Below are 24465 nucleotides of genomic sequence, written 5' to 3'. Positions count from 1 at the left end.
TGTGACACGTCAGATTGGCAACCGGATGCCATCACCACCAGCCCCGGAGCGAAGATGGTTGGCTGGCAGCTCGCTGATCGTCAGGTCCTCTGGTTACCGCTGGTCAGCTAGTTTTCAGGCCAGACAAGATGAAAATCCTGCAGAAAAGAATAATGATGGCGGATAATATTCATTTGCCTAACCGAATGTTCATCATACATGCTTATACGTGTTATTGAGCCCCAAGGCCGAGGACGATTCTGGAAGAATCAGAGCATTTGTCGCCATATTCAACAGTATTCATTCCTCTTTCAGCTTTCCTTTTATCCTGACATGCCCTCTGAGAGCAATCAAACGACACCGTTGTTGTCTGTCAGACCACGACAACATAAGAATACCCCGTGTTACAACTGGCTATGTAAACCCGCCGGCTTCGTTTTATGGGTTGTGTTGGCCGCTCTTGTTGTTATACTACTTGCCGGCAGGGATTCGCGCTCATTAACGTCATGTCTAGCAGATGCAGATATTCCACATGTAGTGAGAGGCTCGAGGGACTGGGCTCGAAGAATATCTCCCTGGAATCTGCGAGTGACGTATACGCCCGCGGCTGTTGTGATTCCGTGGTCTGTGGATCAGATTCAGGCTACCGTTTCTTGCGGGCTCAAAAACAATCTGCGCATAAGCGCTAAAGGCGGAGGCCACAGTTCTGGATCATATGGGTTCGGGGGCGAAGATGGACATCTGGTTATTGACTTCGAGCAGCTGAATCAGGTTACCCTCCATGACAACCACACCGCCATCATCCAACCTGGGGCTCGACTAGGCCACGTCTCTGTGGAATTGTATAACCAAGGGCGAAGAGCAATTCCCCATGGAACCTGCCCTGGGTATGTTGTTCTCCTCTTTTACTATTCCTTTGTTCCCTTTTTCTTAAAAGTAGTCTAAAGAATTCCCGGTTGGCTTAAAGACGTGTACCTAACGGTTAAAAGTGTCGGTATTGCTGGACACGTCTTGCACGGTGGTTACGGAAGAGCCTCTCGCACTCAGGGCCTTACCCTAGACTGGTTGAAAGGCTCCAGAGTTATTCTAGCCAACGGATCCATAGTGCATTGTTCTGCTACTGAAAATTCAGATCTCTTCTGGGGGATACGAGGCGCTGGCTCATCATTCGGCATTGTAACCGAGTTCGAGTTCAACACATTTGAATTACCAGACCATGTCGTTGTATTCGCCATCGAGCTTCCCTGGAATGAAAGAGCGGTGGCTGAATCCCTTAAAACAGTGCAGCGCCTTGCAATGACGGCTCGGGAAGAGCTCAACCTAGCTTTTGCGGTGACTGCATACAGTCAAACCATCCGGGGGCTTTACTTTGGTAATGAGCAGGGGCTTCTCCAAGCTTTACAGCCTCTCTTAATCAGTCTCAAAACGAGACCATCGCTTATCAAGACTGTAGGATGGCTTGAGGGACTCGAGAACTTCGCAGACGGTGAACCCTTGGACCAAACATATCCATACAATGCGGTATGTTGGTACAAAGGAGATATCCTCTCGTGCTAAGAATTCAATATACTAACTAATTTACAGCACACAACGACCTATGCTAGCAGCCTTGTCACTCCATCTCTCACAAATGAGCAAATCGACTCATTAGTATCAACCTTATTCACCAACATTAATGACGCCGATGCACGTCACTCCTGGGATATCCTCTTTGAGTTGCATGGTGGCCCGAAGTCGGCTGTCTCCCGAGCCGGTACATCCGCAACATCCTATGCTCACCGTAACAAGTTGCTGCTCTGGCAACTCAACGACTTTGGAGAGAATGGCAAATTGCCCCGGGAGAGTTTTGCTTTGCTGAAGCAGATCATGGACAGCGTGACACAATCCATGGTAGAGGGAGATTGGGGCATGTATGCCAATTCTATAGACACCCAACTGGACAGTGAAACGGCGCAGAGTCTGTACTGGGGAGAGAACCTACCACGACTGAGGGACATCAAAGCGAGATTTGATCCAGATAATGTGTTTTGGAACCCTCAAGGCATTTCTCCCTCATTCTAGACTCAGCCAGATGGGGCTCAGTATGGCCGGGAGGACACCAATCATTGAAACGGCCTGCAAGAGCAGGCTGAGAAAAATATGATATGAACGCACATGGGCTTTCTACAGTCAATATGGCCCATACTACAAGATTTGTTTTATCCTGCAGTTGGTTAGTATCCCATCCCGGGTTCGGATAATTGCCTCTTTTTACCAAATAATCCTACATGGAATCGATGAGTCTATAGGCTTGAAATATACACACCGTTGTCACACGTTCTTGATCATGGTTACCGACTTTATATACTCATACCCTGCATCTCTTTTATTCCCGCCAATGGTATAGCACGCAGAGTGGAGCTACTCTAGTTAATGGGGCAAAATCGCGCGAATGAGTGACACTCAGGAACAGCGCTAAGATTGGTTCCGAATGCACTTTTCTCCCCCACAATACACACGCGCATCAATTAATTCCAACAATCACACTCTAAGCAAACCTGTTGGTTTCCGGTAATAGATATCGGATTACCAACGCGAATGCACTCGATATATCCTCAAATCGGATCCGGAGATATTATCTTATTTTAGCTTCCTCTTATTCCTTTTGCTAGTCGCGCTTGGTCTGGCGCCTCACCTAACGATACCTGGCGAATGCATGATCTGCGTTCTTCATTGTGAACTTGAATACTCCGTATGCCTCCAACCTTTGCGGTCAACACGGCGAATGCTATATCCTTCTTGCGCTCAACTGGGAAGCCAACAGGATGCAAATGATACCTTATGAGTTATGGCATGCTCCGAAATGGTCTACACCGTAGATTCAACCGGCAAAGTCGGTTGAATCTACGGATGGACTGGAATATATAAGATGCAGTAACTTCTCGGATTTACCATTTTGATAGATCAGTTCGACTATCAGCATCAAATCCTCTCGATAATAAACTGAAACTCTTGCAATTCCAGTGTGCCAAATCCCACCATGGCCATCAAGATATCTCATGCAATCTGCCTCCTCGCAGTGTCTGGTGTTGTATCAGGCCTTACCACAGGAGTGGAAAACGACTCGTGAGAATACTCCTCCTTTCTTCAATCGTTCCTCTCTTACGCTTCCCGTTGTCCTAACGCTGGAGAATGATTAGACAGGGAAAAGGAACTATCTACTATCAGTTTGGGGCGACAGGCTCCTGCGGCGTGGCGCATTCAGATGGCGACTATATCGTTGCTCTGGGCAAATATCATATGAAAGGCGCCGGAAGTCCCAACTGTGGCAGACACATCACTGCTAAGAACACCAGCAATGGGAAGACCATCACCGTCACTGTGGCCGATACCTGTGAAGGCTGCGGACCTAACGATGTCGACTTTGCCCTGGGACCCTGGCAGGCGTTGACTAACAACGCGGCCCCCGGATTTTTTCCTGTGTCCTGGTAAGTATTGACTGAGATTGCTACTCTGAATATTGGCCTGAGTATCCTGCTAATAGCTCACTCCCGGCTAGGCACTGGTCTTAGAACATGTAACCAGCTGGTGATATCTTGCTAGTCTGTGGATGGATGATGGGAGGACTTCAAAAGTCTTTCGGTTGTCTAACCGTGGGCTCACTTTTGGTTATCTCCACTTCCTTCTGGTCTCACCAATTACTTTCAATCTTATGATGTCAGTCTGAATTCATTGGGGTATATGGAATATGATACAAACATTTTCAACTGGTATATTTCTCGTGTCATTATATATTATTCAACATATCCCCCTTCCCGTAGACTGAGCACTATGGCGTACCCTTAGCATGGTTATTCAAGGGGACATGCAGTTGAGAAATATCAGCAGAACGGAAGAAGACAATGGCATTGACGATGGCGATGGCATTTCCGTCGACGAGCATGTATATTTTGTGTAATCAAAAGGATTGAAAATTAAGTCATCTTCATTAGTCCCACCGCATACGAGGGCGCCCTCCACCTCAGCCCTCATACCTCTCCCATTTCCCATGCCATCATACCTAGCTAAACGCCAATGGGGTCATATTTCCCGGATCATAAAACAGAGCGCAGTGCCGTAGATGTGCGAACGTTGCTGAGTCATTAAGGAACTGTCTCAAAGCAACAACAGAGGAATGTGAAAATGTGAAAAAAAAATAGTGTCTAGAGTGACATAAAAGTAATAAACAAGAAGACAAAGTTGAGAGGGTGAAAGTTGCCGACATTGCCGGTCAGCACAGCTAGTATGTGATAGCCGGTTATCGCACTCGTTGGCGGGTCAGCCTCCAAAAGAAGAAGAGTTAAGTGCCTGGCGCTTAGAGGGAGTATATGGTATCAACCGACACACAAATTATATGGGTAAATGCGCCGAAGAAAATGTAGTAATAAAAAGAAATAAAAATGGAACCTGATATCATTGGAAGGAAAATGGTGGTCCTAGGCGGCTCGTTGCTGCTGCTCTCGTCGGATCTGCTCGCCGATGCGGACTGCCTCAGTGCCATCGTCAATGATGGTATCTTTGAACCAGGGGTGCTTAAGGGCTTCTTTAGCGGTGATGCGAGCTTTAGGGTCATAGACAAAAATACGGCGGAGCAGGTCGAGAAATTGTTTGTTGAAGGAAGTTGTTGCGGGAATAAACTCCTGTACGCCCTATTAGCATATGTGTATATAGTAGTTATAGGCTGGACTGCTGCAAACTTACATGAAGCTGTTTCATTGCTTTTACATATTTTCTCGACGCCCTAGATGTTTCCTCATTCGGATAGTCGAGTTTTGTACGGTTGAAATACCTGGAAGACATGTTTAGTAATGTGTCCGAGAGGCGCCACAGAAAAATAAAGACGAGATGCCCAACATACTTGGCAGCAGAATTCGCGCTGTGTCCGTTACGACTCTGTAAAACTTGCCTGACGATTCTCGGATCGATTTTGCCGCCACATACGCTCTCCATCATGGCAAGATGCTCGAGATTGTCGTGGGTCTGGAAGAGCGCATCTCCGGTGAAGAACTCGACCAAAATACAACCGATACTCCAAATATCACAGGGGAAGCTCCACCCCAGGTTGAGAATAATCTCGGGGGCACGATAATGCCGAGTGGATACCACCGAAGAGTGATATTCATCATCAAAGGTAGCGGATCCAAAATCTATTAGACGGATCTCGCTGTCGAGTAAAACACGTCGTTGCCGAGCAGTTCTCGAGGTAGTGTGGGATGAGGATGGGATGGTTCGGTTGTATGTAAAGGTCTGGTAAGCATTGCTCACAAGAAGGATATTTTCAGGTTTCAAATCCGTATGTATAAGATTGACATCATGGAGAACTACGTAGAACAAGTCAGTAAAAGCCAGTGTGATTATTGTAAAAAGGGAGGGGGGGGGTGTTAGGTTGGGATGGCTGCTTACATGCAACGCTAGTGAAGAGCTGTCGGGCAAAATTTTGAATCTGACTGCTTGGGAATGGTACGAAGGAGTTTGCTTTTAGGAAATCAAAGACACTCTGGCCCAGTAAGTCGGTGACGATGCAGATATGGTTTCTGAAATCGAAGCAATCCCGAAGGTGGATACACCGGTTTCTGTTAGTCTCGTCGTTGGATGCGAGGGTGGACAAGACCCTGAGTTCAATTCGTGATGCATCGCGATACTTCTGCACAGATCTGATGATCTTCACTGCGCAACGAGTCTTTCTTTGTCTGTCATATGCTTCTACAACTTTGCCGAACGTCCCTTGGCCGAGGAGTCGGATGATTGAATCTGACGAGGCGACATGGTTAGTCCTAATGAAAGACACAAGAGGATTGGGCGGGATGGGGGAGAGACAGCCATACATTTGTCGGTCAAGTTGGTATCGGGATTGACGATATAATGACCATCTTCGTCATCGATCTTCTGATTCTTGTTCGCGTTATACTGTCATGCTGTTAGAATATCCAGCGTGCAAGGGGTTGCGGGAAGAAGGGTTGCTTACGTCTCGGATGACGGGGACGACGACGTCTTTGGCCTTGATAGGCGGCTTTGGAGGCGGTATATAGCTGCTGAACGCATCGCCAACGGCCTCCAGTTCTCTCCGTTTCAATTCATCACGTGCAGCCTTACGTGTCACGACTCGCTTCCGCTTCTGGCCGACGGCGACATCATCGAGATAGGCATTGTTTGCGGGAGCGCTGGCCTGTGAGCCAAGCGAGGTGGGAGCGGTGGTGTGGATGGATGCAGTGCGATCGGTCGACATTGAAGGCGCAGACGAGCCCTCGCCGTATTTCTGGGAAGAGACCGAGTAAGCTGGCCGATCGTAGTAGACGTCAACGCCAGAACTGACGTCGGTTCTCCGTTTCTTGTTTGCCGGCAGAGCAGCAGGAGCAGCACGCTGTGCATTTCTGCCCGTCGATGCCACGGTCAGAGAGCTGCCTGTGGCAAGCACGGGGACAGGACCGTCGTTGGTATCATCGTCGTCGTCAATGACGATTATCTCCTTGGGGACGCCATTCTTATAAAACTCTCCCCAGTCTGGCTGCTTCCGCCGACTCTGAGCAGTCGGGAGGACGGTAGGCACACTGTAGGCGGACATGGACGGCAAGGGAGCAGTTGATTTGGGCGTGGACGCGAGGGAGAGGCCGCTTGTGGTAGGCTGATGGCTGGATGTGTAGTTGTTGAACGAGTTTGCAAGCGCATTGCTGGCCACCGACGCGGTGGGGAAGGACTGGGGGTTCGGCTGGTATGTTTGATGATGGGAATATCCGTAACGTTGGTGGTGTGATGGATGAGTTGCCGTAGCAGTAGAAGGGGTCGACATGGCGAAAGCCCCCAAAAAAACCGGTGCTGCCGGTCACGAAAAAAAGCGGTTGGTATATATATATATAATTTTCTTCGCTATCAGCCCAGGGCTCTCCAGTGAGCAAAAGCAGACGAGAAAACGGGCAAAAACCCTCGTTCCAGGCGTGAAAATGATGATAGATGCTGGAGAGCAGACGTCCTAGCAGCGTCTTTTAAGGCGTGGTTGTTGTTGTTGTTGTTGTGTGTGCGAGGTGCCTGTGACGGCCGAAACGAAGAGACAGCCAAAGGGGCCCGAGAAGGACGCCAGGACAGAAAAGGGCGAATGGAAGGAGTAAAAAAATAAACGACGAAGAGTGGGAGAGTCCGAGAAGAAGATGGAGCCAGAGGGTTTTCTCTACAGGATGAAAGAGATCCTCAGTCTATTCCTCTCTGCAGTCCGTCCCTCTCTCTCTCTCTTTGGTCTCCTGGTCTCTTCAGGGGAGCGCTGGTGTGTGGCGGTGGCAGAGTGGAAAAGTAGGGCCCGGCGAATCCACGGGTCGACCAGACGGTGCTTAGAGGCGGGGGGAAAGACGAAAAGCAGGCATTGCGGACGATGAGCAGAGGGACGTCAGATCGAGCACAAAGAGCAGAAGAAGACACCGTCAGGCTGAGCGTCCATCGTCCGTCTTCGTCGTTTTTTTGTTTTCCTGTCGAAGTTGAAGTTGAAGTTTTCGAAGTTTTTTTTTTTGATGTCGTTAAAAAAAAGGCGGAAAACCCTTTTGGGAAACTGGCAGAAAAAAAAGTCACAAACGTCGACTTTTTCTTCTTCTTCTTTTATTCTACGTTGTTTATGATTGCTGTCATTGTATGTGTCGATGAGTGGATGAGTGGATGTACTGTGAGCGAAGCACTGAAAGCAAGATATCAGGACTGACTGCAGCCACAGGCCATTCCTACGTCGTACGGGCAACTCGACAGCGGTGCCAGACCCACGAAGACACAAGCAGACACAAGCAGACATAAGCAGACACAAGCAGGCCCAGGAAGATCTCAGTCTTAGAGCAGGCATAGCAGGGGACCTGGTTTGATGCTCTATAGCGTCACTGGCCCATCACATGGACCGACAGCGTCACCAGGTGTCGTCCCATCCCTGGCCTTTTTACTCCCAGGGAGACCGTTTTATGTGTCTCGTAGTTCTCGTCTGGCGATGACCAGCTTCGAAATCATATATAGATATACATATATATACAGGGCATATCTCACGCGAACCTCGGTGGCAAAGTGTCGCCCTTCTCTTGAGCCTATTTCTTGAAGGCATAGATCATGTCATATTGATGTTATAGAGTCTAAAATCTACCTGCCAAACTTGCCAGAAAACCACACGCATGTTCTCCTCAGCATGACACCCGGATGCACACCAAGGCAACCAGCCTGGTGCAAAAACAATCTAAAAACGCCCTCGCTACGACTGGCCCGGGTCCCGCAGTCAGCGAACCCAAATAGGTAAAATAGAAAGATGGGCAGAGACCAACAAGGCGAACAGAGATGAGACCGAAAAACGAAAAGGTGAACAGGTAAACGGCTGGAAGTGCCGAGATGCCATCAAACCCGGAGAAACAAAGGCAGAAGAGCTGTGTCATGCGCAACTGGAAAAGGTTGTCCGGCTAGATTCCACGGTTGAATTCAACGAGCCCGGTGCTTCCGCCACGGTCCCAGAATTCCTCCTCGAGAGAGGACGCCTGCACGGCCTGACGCTGTGGAAAGGCACCCAGCGCGAGAGGTAAGGCGAAGATGGACGTTGTCAGAATCAGACCTGCGGAGGGAAAAAAAGCATCAGCACCGTCAAAGCCATACCCTAACCGAGAGAGACTTACCCAGGTTGACGGGCAGAACAAGCCGTGGTCGTGCCTTCAACCACCGCATCTGCTGCAGACGGACCAGTATTAACGGCGGCAGGACCATGATGGGAGTCGAGTTCAGCACCCGGCTGATGGCCGTCTCGCTCACTGCCAGAGTGGCTGCCTTCTTACTCTTCCCAAGGCTCTGCGCCTCACCCACTTCCCGCTCACCTTTGTCCTTTTGTTCTTTGGGCTCGGCGGGATAGACGTCGATGCCCTGTCTGATCTCCTCGCCGCGCATCAAAAAGACATTCAGCGCACCGGCAGTGGCCACGGCGGCAAATGGGACAAGCCGACCGAGTATCAGCTTCGTGTTGGCCGCCATTCTGAGCCGCGGAACCACAGCATTCAGTCCCAGAGCAACGGAGCATGACGCCGAGACAGCAAGGAGGTAAGATTTAACCATAGCCGAAGTGGAAAGGGGGGTAGATTTGTTGGCGTTGGCATTGTTGATCGCAACGTTGAGCGACTGATTGGTTATTTGCCAGAGAAGTGTCCCGGTCGTCTATCGACTCATATTAGACCCATTGGTCCTCTTAACCGATTTCAAGGGGAAAAAAAAAAAAAAAAAGAAACGAAAAGGAAAAGAAGAAGCAAAAAATTGAAGAGGGGTCAACACGTACACCCAAGCCTGGTGTGAGCATGCCTGCCGTGACAACCAAATTGGAGAGGACGAAACATGACATGCGAAAGGGGAAGAAGACGGGTTCGCCAGTGTCTATCGTCAAAGGGTCAGAATCTGTAGCAACCTCTTCCTCTCTTCAACTCTTTTTAATTTCGAGCGATGGATGGATGGACAGACGAACCAGGGTGTAGAGTAGAGTCGACCACTTTCTTCGCATGCCATAACTCCGGCGTCATGGACAGTAGCTGGCCGCCCTTATACGACTCGATGAGTTTCTTTGCATTCTCCAGCCCGTCTGCAGAGACAAACAGGGTCCTACATGCAGGTTCCAAATGAAAAGCCAGTCAGCGATGCTCTCCGGTCAAGAACTAGGATAACGAAGGTGAGCCTTCAGGGCTCCCCTACCGCCCAGGCGGACGGAAGACAACCCAGGTATAGAATCTCACCATATATACATACCTTGGATCGCATAGCTCTGCAGACTGCCTGACACGACCCCAGTATGTGCTTAGGTCATACTTAGACGCAGGGAGCTCCCGATTGCCGGAGGTGGTTGTTGAAGCTGCCATATATATATCACACGTTGTTTCGGTAGTGTTTGCTGTGAGGGAGAGACGCAAGAGGGTATTCCGGTCAATCGATGGTGATGCTCTGAAGCCTCTTAAGAACTGTTGAGGACAGGAAAGACAGAAGAAGAAAAGAGTCTTGTCTTATTGTCTGTCTGTCTCTCTCTTCTTCTTCTTCTTTCTCGCCTACGAAGAAACCCTGGCTCGTTTTTTACTTTTTGTCGCGCTAAGCAAGGCCACGTGAGTAGGCAAAAAAGACTAAAGGCGGCGAATTCGGAGCCGAAGCCGGCAGTTTTCGGAAGAAGTTAAATCCGATAGCGCTTAGTTAGACGCGGTTAAAATCAACGGCGGCTGTTTTATGTCACATGTTGCGGAGTTTAAGCTTACGTCCGAGGCGGAGAAGAAAACGAGAAAGCCAAAAAGGATAGATGGAAGGGCTAAAGAAGGCGATGAAGGAGGCAAAGGAGCACCCGAGGATAGAGCAAAATATGAACAGAAGAAGGGTACAGCATTGGCACATGCAAAAGCTGGGTATTGTAACACACGATCAGTAAAAAAAAAGTCTAAGCATGGTATAATAAGGTGGTAGAGCATCACAAAAGAAAAGAGGAGACGAAAAAGACTGTCACGCAGTCGGGCGATAGTTTCGAGTCGGAATATCGAAGCCGGGAGTAATTAAGCAGGGTGTCTACGGGAAGCCGTAGGATTTATGGGTGAGAGGGGAGGAGACATGTCCTCCCCGAGAGCGAGGGTCGCGAGGACGCTGCCGGCGTACGGGAGTCTGCACACAGTAGACACAAATGTATACTGGCGGCAGGCTTTGACGGTCAAGCCCTACACATTTTGTGTGGAGCCAGTGCGTACACGATTCACTGGCCAATACAGTTAGTTCGATGAGAGAGATATATCGAGAGATGAACGGGAGAAAAGGGTCCGTCTCACCATTGGATCATGAGATGTCCTCCATTATTTCTTGAATTGCACACGCATCTGGTTCCAGTGCTGGGGTTATTCTGGCGTTCCACAGTCGGCGTAGGGGCGGATGCTTGGTCAGTCGCCTTCGTGGGTGAGCTGAGGTCTCCTGAATACGACTCGGGGTATCCCACCAACGGGGGTGAAGACCGTATCGTTGCCATCGTCAAAGAGTGACAAGCTCTAGATGCCGACCCATAGCCAGATGCCGTCTGGCGTTTACGTGCCTGGAGTACCTGCTTAAGGGCATGTTGGGCATGCCCTGCACCGTCCGCTTCATCCTCGTCATCTTCCTGCGTAGCTTCCGAGTCGGTGATCGAGTAGCTTCGGGAATGGTTGCTTGATTGGTTAACGGAGTGTCGACGGCGTTCATCCCATGTGTCCAGCTGCCTGCCCCTGCCCCGCGAGGTACCCGTCCAGCCTGGGTTATACCCCGAATGCGAGGAGCCCACCGTCGATGAGCGAGACGAGCACTTGGAGTGCGGACGGGAAGAAGAGGGGGTACGTGCAATGCGGGGTCTACGAGGCGTAATATCAGGGAAATGAAACGAGGGATTCTGACTCCTGGCGATTCGACGTTCTGAAGTATCGGACAGGTCACTGTCACTCTCGGTAGAGAGTTCCTCGATACTAATATCAGGGGAAACATCAGGCAATTGAGGCTGTGACTGTACCGCCAGCTTCATCTCGGTAGTTGCAATTCCATCCTTGCCCACCTTGAGCACGAGAGCTTCCATGGGCGCAGCCAGGGAGGTAGACCGGCGAAAGGAATGCATCTGTGATTTGAACGGCGAGGTGCGGCCTTTGGAAGGCGTTTTTCTCACTCCGCTTCCCGGAATAACACATGCAGCCCCGGAGGAAAGGGAACTCTGTCGAGTTACAGCTCCGGAGTGAGTCGTGATTCGCCTCGCTGGCGGTCTCCCAGAGCTTGATCGAGGAAGCGAGGCAGCATAGGAGGTATCGAAGTTGGTAGCAGTACCCACATTGCCAGTCATGCTTGAGTGGCCAACACTTCTTGTCCGTGGTACCTTGCATAAGCCCCGTTCGCGTCTATCCCTCTCGGACTCTTCCATCTGATAATGGTATGGTTGACGGTTCTCTATCCGGGGTGCGTTGGGAGAGTATGACGGGTCAGAAAAGCCAAACCGTCGAGCTGGAGAGCTGAGGAACATGGAAGGGTCGTCATCCTGTAGTAAAGGCACACGGGGCGAGGTAGAGAACGAGGCGTTGATGCCGACACCTGGCTGCGAGTCAAGATAGCGATGGTCCTGAGGACCTCCCAAACCCACCCGTTTCCTCCCATCAGACTGGGTTACCGGCAGTTTTGGGGTCTCCAGCCCGACCTCACTGGCCGGGTCAGCGTCGAATGCGTCGACAGGCTGCTGTAGCGGAGGGTGCGTAGACATGTCAAAAGGATTGCTAGACATTGCCGGGTCTGCCATCGTCGACGGCGGAGGCACATTCTCCTGATCCCAGGGCATCTGGTATCGAGGGATGAAGGATGGCTCCGTAGAAGAAGCTCCAGCCATACGGAAAAAATCAGGAGTGCCCTGGAAGCCGTAGAAATTGGGAGACAGCCCGACGAAGCGGCTGGGAGTCTCCAGGCGGTTTGGATTGGACTCTTGCACGGGCGTAGCGGCATCATCGGTCATTAGATTCATGGCATCCTGATTTCTCCTCCGCGAGGTGCTGGTAGGCGGCGGGGTCTGCATCGAAGCAGCAGAACGGCTCGTAGCATCGGTTCCGTCCGAAATATCAGGCCCAGAGCTAGATATGATGCTCAACGGCCTTGTCTTCCTCACACTTCCGACAGTCACCCCATTATCAACTCTATCAATATCTGGTAATTGGCCTGTATTTACATCATTAGCACGAGTCATTCACCTTCTACTTCCTGTTTTTTTTATTTTTTATTTTTTTCCCAACTTACCTCTCTGGGGAGACGGAGAAGCGAGGTCAAATCGAGGAGCGAATTTGATCAGCTCCGGGCTGGAGCCATAAGGGTCTGCGGTGTCCCATGTAACTCGAGGGTCATAGAAGCTGGACTCAAGCTTTGGGGTCTCGAACGAGCTCGTAGTGGGTGTTCTCGTGGGCGTTTGAGGTTCGACATTAGGATCCGTAAAGCTGCAGAAACCAAACTCAGGTCAGCATATGTCTGCTATACAGTCCTTGGTCTTTCTCATATCATTCTCTATATCTTGTTTTTATATCTTCCTTTTTGTTCCCAGCCGAGGGGCCGCCGTCACCTTCCAACAGGACGGGCATACCTGTGGATAGGATAGTCCCAATTCATAGCAGCAGATTACCCCCGGACCAGCATGAGGCAAGACGACCGGCGGATGCCCTGGTATAGCAACAGGAGACGGTTCAAAGGGTCGTCTTCGCAGTAGCGGAAGGTTGGCCAGCGATCAGGAGGTTGAGAACCGGGAGCCCTAGAGTGAATGATTTTGGGATTATTTATAGGCACTCCCATCTTTCTTCCCGGGATATGAATGTTACCTCGTTCTATAGCCGTTGTCCTCCCCTTAACAGGATGCCAGATACGTAACTTCTTATAACTGTTGCTGAAGGGGGAGGGGGGAGAGAAACCGGAGGGAGGAAAATTATGAGATCGAGAGAAAAAAAAAGCGAGAGAGACGGCTTTGCCCACCAGGCAACCAACAGAGCCAGGGGTGATCAACTAGCAGCCAGGCACCACAGCAGCAAGAAAGATGACAATAATTATTAGTCGTTGATTTATCCAGTAGTGTTTGAAAAGCAGAGCCAGAGCTGAAACGGTCAAAGAGAGATGTATAAAAGCCAGAAACGTCACTATTGTTATTTTTATTTATAACTGATTCCCTTCGTATAAGCTGCCAACTGCCATATACTTCAGTAACATTTTTTTTGTAGGATAAAAAAAAGTAGATTAATTCACGGTTTATATCCGACTCTTGGTCTTCCTTGTTTACTCCGTTTATCCCTTTAATCTTAATCTTTTCTTCTTCTTGCTGGCCGGCTTGAGTGTTCGAACTGGATCCCCCCTTGATATATACAGTAAATATGTATATCCATGGCATGATGCCCACTTCTGAGGCGCCTTTGTCACACCTGCTAGTCCTTTTCCCGTGTATTTGTATGTGTGTGTAAAGTCTGGGAGTATGTATGTGGTTATGTATCCAGCTGGGTTCAACCAGGCAGGCCGGAAAGCTTCTTTGACTCCATAATGTTGGATACTGAGACGGTACCAACGGATAACTAGCGGATAGAGGTGCGAGCAGTAAGGACTCTGGAGTTTTAAGTACCTTCATGAGGTATTTGTACCCGTGGAATCCTCCATCAGACGGCCCAAGGAGTATATACTGTATCTGCTCGTATGTGTATATACACCACTCATCTAACAGACATCAGCATCGATCAGTCAAGTATCGGCGTATAAAACCATGGACTGGGACGACGTGAACCAGGAAAAGAAACCCCCCTTGGAACAATGCTTGCATATAACTGACTAGCTAACATCTCACACCTTGGGGGACAGAGTAAAAGTAGTGACTCCGTATGCACATCGTACAGCTGCAGGCCGCGCTGGTGCCTGCAGCCGAGAAAATCACCCATCTTTTCTCCCCCTTAAGCAGCTCCATAAAATAAGTTAATAAATTTTTCCTGATCTCGGACCTCCACTAATAACAGCAGGGGATTCAAATATGCATACATAGCAATATATGGACTTATCCGATCCTTGACTGGTGATTGGGTTGTTTGCGCCAGTAACTTGGAAGTTCCAAGGAGATAAATAGCTTTCTCTCCTCTTCTCCACACTCGTCCCAGTACATACTACTATGTATGTACATGTCTCTCGTGTTTTATGCCTTCTCACCAGTTACGCGATGCTTGAGCCACACGACATCAGAGACATCCAGAGAAGGACTCTTTCGGAAGACCAAGATTTCTAGATAGCCGAGAGAGAGAGTACAACCTCTAGCTGAAGAGAACAGAGATCCGACAGTCTGCAACACAGAGCCGTCTGATCTGATTGTGCCTGGGGTAGCCAGAAAGCATGAAGTAATGATGGGAACCATCCAACAGACGACAGTGGGCAATCTTTAGAAGCGAAGGACTGAGACTTACTACCTCCTTTCTATGGCTCTCCTTTATTCCAGCGGCGGGCGCTTGCCCCTGACCTTGTTTCCATCTACGTAAGTAGTATCAATAGACGTTCGTAGCTTACATCGTCAGGTCTCTAAAGAACATCTTGAGATCGAACGGCTGGTCGAAGCACGGTATGGTATCTCTTCGCCTTCTTAAATAACAATCCTGGGACGCCAATAAGCTAAGCAGACGCTGACCTAGTCAACTAAGGTGGAGAATCGCATGCCCTTCAGCCTTTTCAAGTAGTTTGCTATATACATCTCCAGGGAAAACCTGTACGGAGTTGTGGAGATAGCTAGAACATGCAGTTTCGCCGTGTCCTCCGTTCTCCCCTGACTCAATGCTCGCACTTCCGCCAGTTCGGGAGCATAAGAGCCCAAAAGTCGGGTGAGCTCTTCAAGTATACGTCCGGAAGATGGATGTACGTTTTTGCTTGTGTCCATCGAGAAAGATATATCAAGGCTGACAAGGCGGCAGCTATAATGAACGTCTACGACTGACGGAGCGTTACCTCGAGTTCGATATACTTGCTCTCCAGAAAGTTGTGGCTGCGGCATCCAGTCGTTGTACTTCTGACATTGTTTCATTTGTTAAGCTATCAGAAGGCGGATTCAATCGATTATTCCAAGTCACTTTCAGTGATGGGAAGCATGTCATCGCCAGAATTCCATATCCTTCCACAGGACCTCAACACTATGGAGTTGCCAGTGAGGTGGCCACTCTGGACTATCTCCGGTTGCATGGTATTACCACGCCTAAGGTGTATGCTTGGTGCTCAACACAGGCGAATCCTGTCGGTGTCGAGTACATCATCATGGAGAAACTGGGCGGTATCCCACTGGGCGATGTATGGTATACCATGACGCCAAAGGATCAGTACAAGATCATGAAACAGGTCGTTGAGTGGGAGACGCGGTTGATGTCATTGAAGTTCCCTGCTTCTGGTAGCATATACTATCAAAGAGATATTCTCTCCGGAGAAGGGATCCCGCTGCCAGATCATAGCGAGCGCCAGTTCTGTATAGGCCCTATGGCACATTACACTTGGTGGCACAACGAGAGAGCACGGCTCAAAATTGATAGAGGACCCTGTAAGTGGACAACTGGGATGAGCTGAGATTAGCTTAAGCACTAATCTGTTCAACAGGGCCATCTTCAAACGATGTCTTTGCGCAGTCGGGGAGCGGGAGTTGAAGTGGACCAAAACTTATGCGAAACCTCGTCTTCCCTATGAACGACTTTACCGGGAGACCCATAATTTCCATCAGGTTTCCCCAGAAGGCCACATCAAGGATTTGTCTGATTACCTGGCTCTGGCACGATATCTTGGTTTCAAAGCAGGAAGCTCGCTGAACCGACCGGTCATCCGCCACCCCGATTTCCAACCTAGCAATATTCTCGTGTCAGAGACGAATGAGATTGTTGGACTAGTTGACTGGCAGCACTCTGAAGTTCTTCCTCTTGGGCTTGCTACTGGGATGCCGAAGCATTTCCAGAACTACGGTGACCCCGATTCAGAAAAGCTCCTTGAGCCTCAGATCAATCTTCCACCAAACTATGACTCTCTTGCCTTGTCTGAACAAATTTCAGTGCGAGAGACCATTCGAAGACGGGTGGTTCATTTTCTTTATGCCGCCCTTACCAAGCGGTTGAATGAAGAACATTATGATGCAATATTCAACCAGTCTGTCATTATGCATCAACGCCTCTTTAAGAGTGCGGGCACTCCCTGGGAAGGAGACTCGACTACTCTACGAGCTGACATGATTCGCGCCATACAGAGCTGGCCGATTTTGATTACAGAAGACTCTCTAGACAGAGGGACATGCACTGTTCCTCCTTTCGAGTATTCAGATAAAGTGATTCACGACACATTCAGACTGGACGCGCAACAGAGGGAAGCTGATATTGCAATGGAATAAATGCGAGATGTTCTTGGTGTGGACATATTGGGCTGGGTTACCAATGATGAATATAAAGCTGCGAAAGCAAAGGCCCGTGAGATGAAGACCAAAATGCTTGAAGCTGCTGAAACACGTAACGATACCATTGCGGTTCAATATCACTTTCCCTTCGACGACTTCGACGAGAACCCCTGAAAGGGACTATTACCCCTTTTGCACATGAACTATAGCAATAGGCTTACGGGCATAACAGCCCTAAACGCGCTCATCCGTGCTGCCCAAGGGCCTTATACGAAGGCTGCTCCTTTCGTATATGCATTATCAACATGCAGATGTCGATTGGCGAAGCAAACATTAGCTGAGATCCTTCCACATTTCCTGCGGTTAGCTAGTTCTGCACATGTTTAATAAAGATCTTCCTGTCCTGCTGCTTGTGCAACAGCAATCAAATAATTATTCCTCCTATTGAGGTCGATATTATCCGTATTTCCGCAAGGACATATCCGCCTCCCCTGCTGCCGGGATTCGATCTAACCGATGACCCGAGAAGTGACTCTTATACAGGGATGGAGACGGAGCAGCTCAAGGATGAAACCCTGCCCTTGCAACTCGCGGAGTAGCTGAAAATTATACACATAACCAGTGGTTCATCTCCATTGGTCCGTTGTCTCTATGCATGGAGGTTTAGGCGAATAAAGGACATCGTATTAGATGTTGGTGTAGATGTAGATTAGCTGGAGCACTTATATGTTAGAATAATGATCAAAAGATAACTAACAATATCATCAACAGACTTGAAGATCTTATAAGATGGATAATGTCATATATTTATTTTGTGTGGGCTAGCCCGCCGTTGATCTATTTATTTAGTTATTCATAATTCATTGTCCTCGACTTGGTTGCTGGGTGAATAGCTGGGTGAATAAAACATCAACATGCAGGTCAACAGAGGAATTTTCCATCTTCCAGCCTCAGAGATGATTTTAGCCAGTATCACTCCATAAGAGTCCCTGGAGCTGTGCAATCTCTTACTCACAGCCTGTTAATCGTCGACAGGATGGGCAAACAGCAACGGCGTCAAGCTCGTCCAAAGACCAAACGGCCTATTCCAAAGGCCAGCCAGTCTCTGAAACCGATGCCAAAGGCTCTACAAGACAAGCTCAGGGATATTTCTTATTCCAAGACGGTACACGGATCCGTATCCGAAGATGTAAGTTCTTGACAGGCTTATGAAAACAGATGCCATTACTATTGGAGTTGAAGGAAAGCTCATGACTTGTTACCAGATACTTCTTGACAACCAGCGTCGACCCTCGGGATATGCCTTTGTACCTAAGGGGAATACCTACATCACTAGGAAATGCCGTTCCCAGACACACGACCTGGGATCGCCTGTATATACCGTCTATGTAAGCGAGCTACTGTGGACCGTTTGACTGTTACATGGCTACATAGCTATATGCTAACCTTCTAGAGTTCCACAACTTACAAGCCGACCGGCATTTGCGTTCCGATTGATGTACAAGCTGCCGTCGAATTAGAGTCGCAGGACACATCTGATGCACGCAAAAAAGCAGTGGCTCAAAAGGATGCTCGTGACCGACAAAAGGCCAGGGAACTGCTCCTCAAAGAGTTCCCGAACATGCCCAAGCCAGATCTCAATACAGTACTCAATCATGCCTTTTTAAAGGGATCCAGACGGGTTGGTAGAAGTGGGAAAATTGCGAATGAGAAGGACAAGGTACGGCTGGCTGTTGAAGCGCATATCAGGCACGTCCATACCGAGTATGATGACATGATCAGGCGCGGTTTGACGAGAGAGAGAGCCAGGGAGAATATATGGGATGAGGTCACCATTGTCAGGGACTCATGGAAGAAGTAAGGCCGAGCATTGTAGCAATTTAGCATTTCGAGTTTGATTACAATAATAAAGAGCTGTTTCTGGGTATAATTAAATGAGGGTAAAGGGGAAGACAAGCTAAAGATCAATTCCCTTCTCGTTTGAACGCACATGTATTCCATGGAACCCAAACCCAATAGCCCCGTTGACCTCTGCTCTCCCAGTTTCAGTCATTGTCTTTGCATCTAACACAAGCAAATATGACTTTCCCGAGAGCCCGTCAAGAACAACAGATAAGAGAACGCCGTCGTCCTCATCCTCATCATCGCCATCATTAGAGGCATCTGTTGGGTTGGCCTTGCTACGCGGAACGAAGATGGGTTCTCCTGCATTTTGTCCGTGGTGTGACCAGTACTTGGTTTCATGTGTCTTGATATCCATCTTCACTAAGCCGTCAAAGAAGGTGGATTTCCCGGTAGAATTCACCCCGTATATGTACCTGTGCGGTCGAGAGATACACCTGGGGTTTATGGTCGGCAACTCAGGCGCCTGGATCGGCTCGGATTTGAACTCGAGAATAGCCTTTCTAGGCGATGGTTCAGAGGCCTGATGCGATTCAAGGGGTATAGTCGGTAGCCGGTACCTCAGGAGAACGGCCTTATAATCATTTTCTGTCTTGATTTTTCCTGCATTTGGCGAATTGGACCTTAAGTTATCGAGATAGAAACATTTCAAGCAGTTGAGGTTATCATATGCGACCAAGTCGGCTACAATGTCGGTTCCGCGCCCAGTCTGAGAAGGTGTTTCGTATGCATTGACGCTATGGAAGCAGAAGAATGGGCCACTCTCGTAGGTAGCTACCAACCCTCGGCCACCATCTCCGGGTGTCCTCCTGTCGATGACATACCATTTTGCAGGGCGAGACGGGTCGTATTCTCCAATGGCATCGAGAATATTTCTGGTCCATAGAATCTTTAGGCCGTTTGCAACGAAGAATGAATTCCATACACAGAGGATCACATAGTTCTCAGTCAGGAAGATTGAGTGAATATATGCAGTATTGGCATTCGTTATGGTCGCTAGGATAGATGTCTTGCCTGTTGATCGAGAAACGCTGAAGACACGATATGTCGGAGTAACTCCAAACTCAAGATTGAAGTTGTATACATCTCCAGTCAGCGGGTCAGATTTCGCGTGAGCTCCAGACATAGGGCCTTTGAGATCGGGGTGAAGGATCTGTTGATTTGCGACCCCTAATGGCTCAAGAGTTTCTGGGTCTAGCATCTGGAAGAAGGCCGAGTCTGTCTTGTTAACAAGTCCCTGTATACCCGAAGCATGTCTATTACTAGTTTTTCCTTTGTTTCTACCTGTCTCCAACCCAGGAAAGTCGACGGACATGGTGATTGACATGGAATACTCGTTTGGTAGACGATTTCGATCCGGTTGAAAGACGGACATGACCTTCTTGAAATAGCTCTGGCAAGGGTCATATTTCTTTGCAAAAGTCATTGTATCCCGCTCACCAGTCTTTTTGATCTTCTCGATAAGACCATCGCAGGTACTACGTGAGTTGTAGATGACTCGAACTTCGGGGTGCTCTTCGTCAGGAGGCAGAATCTGGAATCTATGCACAACCGCTAGGCCGTCGAACCAGTGGCGTACTTGGAACACCCCTTTCACTGTTTCAATCTCTCGCTGGCCGATTCCCGTGCGGTATAGGGTGCCAGAAGCCCATGGTGGAATTTCCCCAGATACCTTTAGCTCTATAGGGGTTCTTTCTTCGTATGAAGTATCAAACTAAAGCCTTCATTAGCAGAGCATGGTGACGTTGGAGTCAGGTGTGCTTACCCCTTGGTGATTTGGCCAGTTATTATCTAGAGCTGGAGACCCCTTAAATGTTTCGGTCATTGTTCCCATGGTCACCATTAAATAGGGCGCCTTATGTCGTAGGAAGAAGGAAGCAAAATATTAGAGCATCGTGGTAAATATATATAGATCAGAAGGTCTTTGTCTTTATATGTCAATTTATATTTTAGGTTAACCCGTATACATAACTTGGTCAAGTAGCAATCGGTTTCAAGATCAACCGGTTGATGGATTTAAACGGGCGTAAAGGAAACCAAGCCCGATATACCACTTATGCTGTAGAAGACATATCCATCCGGCTCATAGAAAAGTGCATCACTGCTCGGTGTAATAGTGGACTCTAAGCTTTGACCTCATGTCCTCTACCGGCTGTCGTCGTATATTGCATGTAGATAAGCAGACATAACTCCGTATATGGCGGTAATATGGTGACATTGTACGCCAGAATTCTAGGACTCATTGGTTGGATGTCTTTTTCAGCTTGGCAGAACCTGACGTTTCTGGCCGAGTAGGGAGTACCTCGTGCCCATCAGGCTAATGGTCACTCATCCAGAGTAATATGAGGAAGAGTTCATTTTGGTACATGCAGATTCGTGCATGTACAAAATATCAAGAATATGGGATATTTTGCCCGCGATAATGTTCTTTTCGGCCGTAATTATGGAGTCAAGTTATGGTTCGCGGACCTCGGGAATAAGTTAAACTTATATTCGGAACAACCTTTACTTCCGGTTGTAGCGGGAGTAACCAAGTACTATGTAAGGGCACATCAGCATTTCTTTGCAGATCTTCTACTATATATTACAATCTTAACCGCATGTGGTGGGATAATCATTGGATTCATGGACGATGGTAATACTACATAGAGTATAATAGGACATAGCACACACACCGAAGGATGATCCCTAACAGGCTTATTGCATTATCGAGTCAATACTCTTGAGACGGTATGTATAGTAACAAGACCAAGGCTATATTATTCACAGTTGAAGCGGTAAGCTTTGTCCAAACTATTGTTGGCTCATAGAAGGTCGTTGGCATAAGAATATCTATGTATACATATATGTCGTCGCCTTTCTGAAACGTGCCAGGAGGTGGGATATGAACCTTAAACATAGTTAAAGATAGGATATCCTGGGGAGTTTCATATTCAGACAGTAACCAGGTAACTGGAATGGCTAGGCTAGAAACAACACCAACATCGATGCGATGTCTTTATATGAATGGTCAGACCAGCTGCGAGGGTTGTGATGGGTTTGTTTTCTAATAATAGAGTATAACTAAAGAGTTGGTTGTAGGCCCAAACTCAAGAAATACAAGAAGACTCTTGACTGCCGGCTGCATCTCTAGGCACAACACCCGTCCTTTCGAAGTGAACCCCTCCTCGTCTCCAACCTTTTCCTCTTGAAGGATTCAACTTAAGCGCCAGGTTTTTGACCGGGGCTTTAAGCTTTCACTGACCAGCGAATAGTCGCGATATAATGGACCCACTAATTCCTTGATTGAGTAAAGCGTTTTCCAATGCAGCGGTTATGCTGCGGCGGGGGCCAGGGATCACATGGGGTTTATTTATAGAAGCTGCCATGGCGGGCTCTTATTGGCTGTGATATTTGTGATTGAGGGGGAGCGGTTCTGCAGACGGAGAGATGCAGGCACAGAAACGTATGCCTGATAACAATATAAAACAGTCGAGGGGTTTCATCGTTCTCTTCTTCTTTTCCTTCACCTCGCTGCTGCCTATCCAAACTTCAAGCAGCGAAGGAGGGTGGGAGCATATGATTCTCCACGAACAAGCTCGAAACAGGGGGGAGGTCCGTCCCCCCTCTACCGATCCCCTGACCCGAGATATGATATCTCCTCCCCTCTCCCAGGAATCTGCTTTTGATTCAAACGTCATTGCACCGCAGGTCTACTCTGGACTAGAATATGTCTCGAATAAGCTGCAGTCTAACACGTTGCACTTGACTCTCATCCTGTCGCGTGCTAAACCGCTGCCGATTGGCCAAGGGTGCAACCTCACCGTGTTTCCCGTCAATACCCTCTCGGATAATGCGCGCCATCTCTTCAACAAGTACATTCGGCGGGCGGCAAGGAAATATAATCTTCAACCGAAATGGATGGCCCTCTCGTCATCAAGCATTGGTATGGATGCGGTGTTCAATCCGGAATATCTCATCGATCGATCACTGAAACAGAACGATGTATTGATAAGCCTTGAGGGACTCACCATTCTGAACATCGATCGCACGTACACTCTTAAGCAATACCTTAACGCCCTCTCCACTCCTTGGGTTACCCCAAACACCACGATCGACAGTATCCCCAGTCACATCTATACCGACGCTTGCCTCTGTCTCCTTCGGAGGGCTGTGCAAAGTACTGGTGGCCGCCCATTCACCAAGTCATTCTTTTATCACGCTTATAACCATCTCCACTTTGAGGACCAGCTTATCGTTGACATAGCAAATGAGTATGTCGCCCGTTATAAGCAGGTGGCCATCGTCTTGCCAAAACCTCCGCCTCCCGAGCCTGTGTCTGAGCCTGAGTGCAAGCAAAATCCTGGACAAAAGCCAGAAACCAAACCAGAAGTGGTAGCAGACTCCAAGCAAGAGAAACTGGAGAAACAGAAGGTCAAGAAGAAGGAGATAGCAGCTTCGTCATCTGCCACAAGGAGAGTTAGCTTTGCGAAAGCACTCTCCCCCCTCAGAGCCAGGACACCCCATAGTGCGTCTGATGTAACACCAATTACCCGAAGTGAATGGAACATCCTCGTGAGCGATTCGACTGTCAGAAGGAAGAAGCCAGTCCAGCTGACGGTGCCTCAGGGCCCTGAATGTGTCACAGATATAGAAGAAGATGGAATCATATATGACTTCAATTGGAAGGATATCGAGGCGTAGCTGAATATGGGAATGTGACCCTACTTATGACCGTCATGAACCTTCATTTCGTAGTTACATTGAATCTTTTATGCTTTTGAAGTTGTTCGATTGGGGGAATAATATATATTAACTGATATGATCCTTAGTTTAAACAATGTCCCTTTCCCTTGGCCACATTACGGAGGTGGCCCAGATGTAGAACTCAAATAACTTGTGGACTGTCTGATTTCTTCTCTTCTCTCTCTCGGCTTCCTTAAAGATTCAGTCTTTAGCAAAGAAAGTCCTTCTCTGCCATTGCCAGTGGATATCTGCGATGCCATCTTTAGCATCGAGGATCCTCTTGGTGGTGTCCTAGAACTCGGGCTGATCATAAGCATCTCCGCTAGACTGTTGTCTAGTAGCGCGGTATCTCTGACGAGCAGTTTTAAGCTCCTCCTTCTCTTGGGTGTCACGGTCTTATGAGTCCATGGTTGAACAGCTGTACGAGGCCTGAGACTACGGATTAGTTTTTAGAACAAGGGCAATAAAAGTGTTTACCCAGGATATGCAACACACGGGAGTTCTGGTGATAATGTACGCGTCAAAACCGATCTTCGGCAAAAAAGGCAAAGCCTGCGCTGATTGGCGGCAGAGGCTAGTTATTTATTATCGAATGAAATAAAGCGTAAGCTGGCGGGAATATAAAACTATCTGGCAGAGCTCAAGGAGCGAAATATGTGCGTGAGAGAGGGAATCATATATCTTTCCGAGTCAGCCGGTCGACAGGGGGGAAGTTGATATCCATGATGTCTAGCATGTTTTGGTAGAGTCTTGTCCAGCCGTCGAGCTGAGAGAGGAGAAGAAGATAAAGGCCAGTAGTGGCAGTGAATAGACACTGCTGTTACTCTCGTATCATGGATAACTCGACCATCCGTTCCTCTTCCAAGTCCACGTCGTTAAAACTAGAATAAATATGAGTTAAGCTTTCCGTCCCATGAAGTTAGAATATTTTTATTTTTTTCTCAAGGAAAAATTTCCACCACGTCGACGGAAGAAACCAA

General features: G+C 48.4%; 10 protein-coding genes across 10 annotated transcripts; 6 read left to right on the top strand and 4 right to left on the bottom strand.

The window, feature by feature from the left end:
• Window positions 1-312: 312 nt before the first annotated feature.
• MCYG_08724 (glucooligosaccharide oxidase) lies at window positions 313-2040 on the top strand (the record flags this gene model as incomplete). Its single annotated transcript, XM_002842538.1, has 3 exons — window positions 313-866; window positions 969-1504; window positions 1631-2040. The coding sequence occupies 3 exons, from the start codon at window positions 313-315 to the stop codon at window positions 2038-2040; spliced, it is 1500 nt and encodes a 499-aa protein (XP_002842584.1).
• Window positions 2041-2998: 958 nt separating this feature from the next.
• Window positions 2999-3530, top strand: MCYG_08723 (Mrsp1; the record flags this gene model as incomplete). Its single annotated transcript, XM_002842537.1, has 3 exons — window positions 2999-3084; window positions 3159-3446; window positions 3518-3530. 3 exons carry the CDS (start codon window positions 2999-3001, stop codon window positions 3528-3530), a joined length of 387 nt encoding a protein of 128 aa, XP_002842583.1.
• Window positions 3531-4433: 903 nt separating this feature from the next.
• Window positions 4434-6784, bottom strand: MCYG_08722 (dual specificity protein kinase lkh1; the record flags this gene model as incomplete). Its single annotated transcript, XM_002842536.1, has 6 exons — window positions 4434-4637; window positions 4699-4786; window positions 4856-5318; window positions 5401-5748; window positions 5823-5904; window positions 5963-6784. 6 exons carry the CDS (start codon window positions 6782-6784, stop codon window positions 4434-4436), a joined length of 2007 nt encoding a protein of 668 aa, XP_002842582.1.
• Window positions 6785-7357: 573 nt separating this feature from the next.
• On the top strand, window positions 7358-7804 carry MCYG_08721 (uncharacterized protein; the record flags this gene model as incomplete). Its single annotated transcript, XM_002842535.1, has 2 exons — window positions 7358-7660; window positions 7685-7804. 2 exons carry the CDS (start codon window positions 7358-7360, stop codon window positions 7802-7804), a joined length of 423 nt encoding a protein of 140 aa, XP_002842581.1.
• A 604-nt stretch (window positions 7805-8408) lies between these two features.
• On the bottom strand, window positions 8409-9836 carry MCYG_08720 (sideroflexin-5; the record flags this gene model as incomplete). The annotated part of the gene is made up of 5 exons (XM_002842534.1): window positions 8409-8557; window positions 8619-9147; window positions 9266-9360; window positions 9449-9582; window positions 9727-9836. 5 exons carry the CDS (start codon window positions 9834-9836, stop codon window positions 8409-8411), a joined length of 1017 nt encoding a protein of 338 aa, XP_002842580.1.
• Window positions 9837-10771: 935 nt separating this feature from the next.
• MCYG_08719 (PHD finger domain-containing protein) lies at window positions 10772-13142 on the bottom strand (the record flags this gene model as incomplete). Its single annotated transcript, XM_002842533.1, has 3 exons — window positions 10772-12657; window positions 12736-12929; window positions 13073-13142. 3 exons carry the CDS (start codon window positions 13096-13098, stop codon window positions 10772-10774), a joined length of 2106 nt encoding a protein of 701 aa, XP_002842579.1.
• A 1782-nt stretch (window positions 13143-14924) lies between these two features.
• Window positions 14925-16855, top strand: MCYG_08718 (phosphotransferase family protein; the record flags this gene model as incomplete). The annotated part of the gene is made up of 6 exons (XM_002842532.1): window positions 14925-14980; window positions 15021-15064; window positions 15144-15208; window positions 15293-15354; window positions 15411-16024; window positions 16110-16855. The coding sequence occupies 6 exons, from the start codon at window positions 14925-14927 to the stop codon at window positions 16853-16855; spliced, it is 1587 nt and encodes a 528-aa protein (XP_002842578.1).
• Window positions 16856-17894: 1039 nt separating this feature from the next.
• MCYG_08717 (conserved hypothetical protein) lies at window positions 17895-18719 on the top strand (the record flags this gene model as incomplete). Its single annotated transcript, XM_002842531.1, has 3 exons — window positions 17895-18047; window positions 18124-18246; window positions 18312-18719. 3 exons carry the CDS (start codon window positions 17895-17897, stop codon window positions 18717-18719), a joined length of 684 nt encoding a protein of 227 aa, XP_002842577.1.
• Window positions 18720-18815: 96 nt separating this feature from the next.
• Window positions 18816-20585, bottom strand: MCYG_08716 (carotenoid cleavage dioxygenase 1; the record flags this gene model as incomplete). The annotated part of the gene is made up of 2 exons (XM_002842530.1): window positions 18816-20474; window positions 20526-20585. 2 exons carry the CDS (start codon window positions 20583-20585, stop codon window positions 18816-18818), a joined length of 1719 nt encoding a protein of 572 aa, XP_002842576.1.
• A 1805-nt stretch (window positions 20586-22390) lies between these two features.
• Window positions 22391-23443, top strand: MCYG_08715 (conserved hypothetical protein; the record flags this gene model as incomplete). Its single annotated transcript, XM_002842529.1, has 1 exon — window positions 22391-23443. One exon carries the CDS (start codon window positions 22391-22393, stop codon window positions 23441-23443), a length of 1053 nt encoding a protein of 350 aa, XP_002842575.1.
• Between the last annotated feature and the right edge of the window lie 1022 nt (window positions 23444-24465).

Source organism: Microsporum canis, genomic scaffold, assembly GCF_000151145.1.
Source record: "Microsporum canis CBS 113480 supercont1.10 genomic scaffold, whole genome shotgun sequence".
In the NCBI taxonomy this organism is placed as follows: domain Eukaryota; kingdom Fungi; phylum Ascomycota; class Eurotiomycetes; order Onygenales; family Arthrodermataceae; genus Microsporum; species Microsporum canis.
Note: the sequence above shows the minus strand (reverse complement) of the source record. Positions and strands in the feature narration are given on the sequence as shown.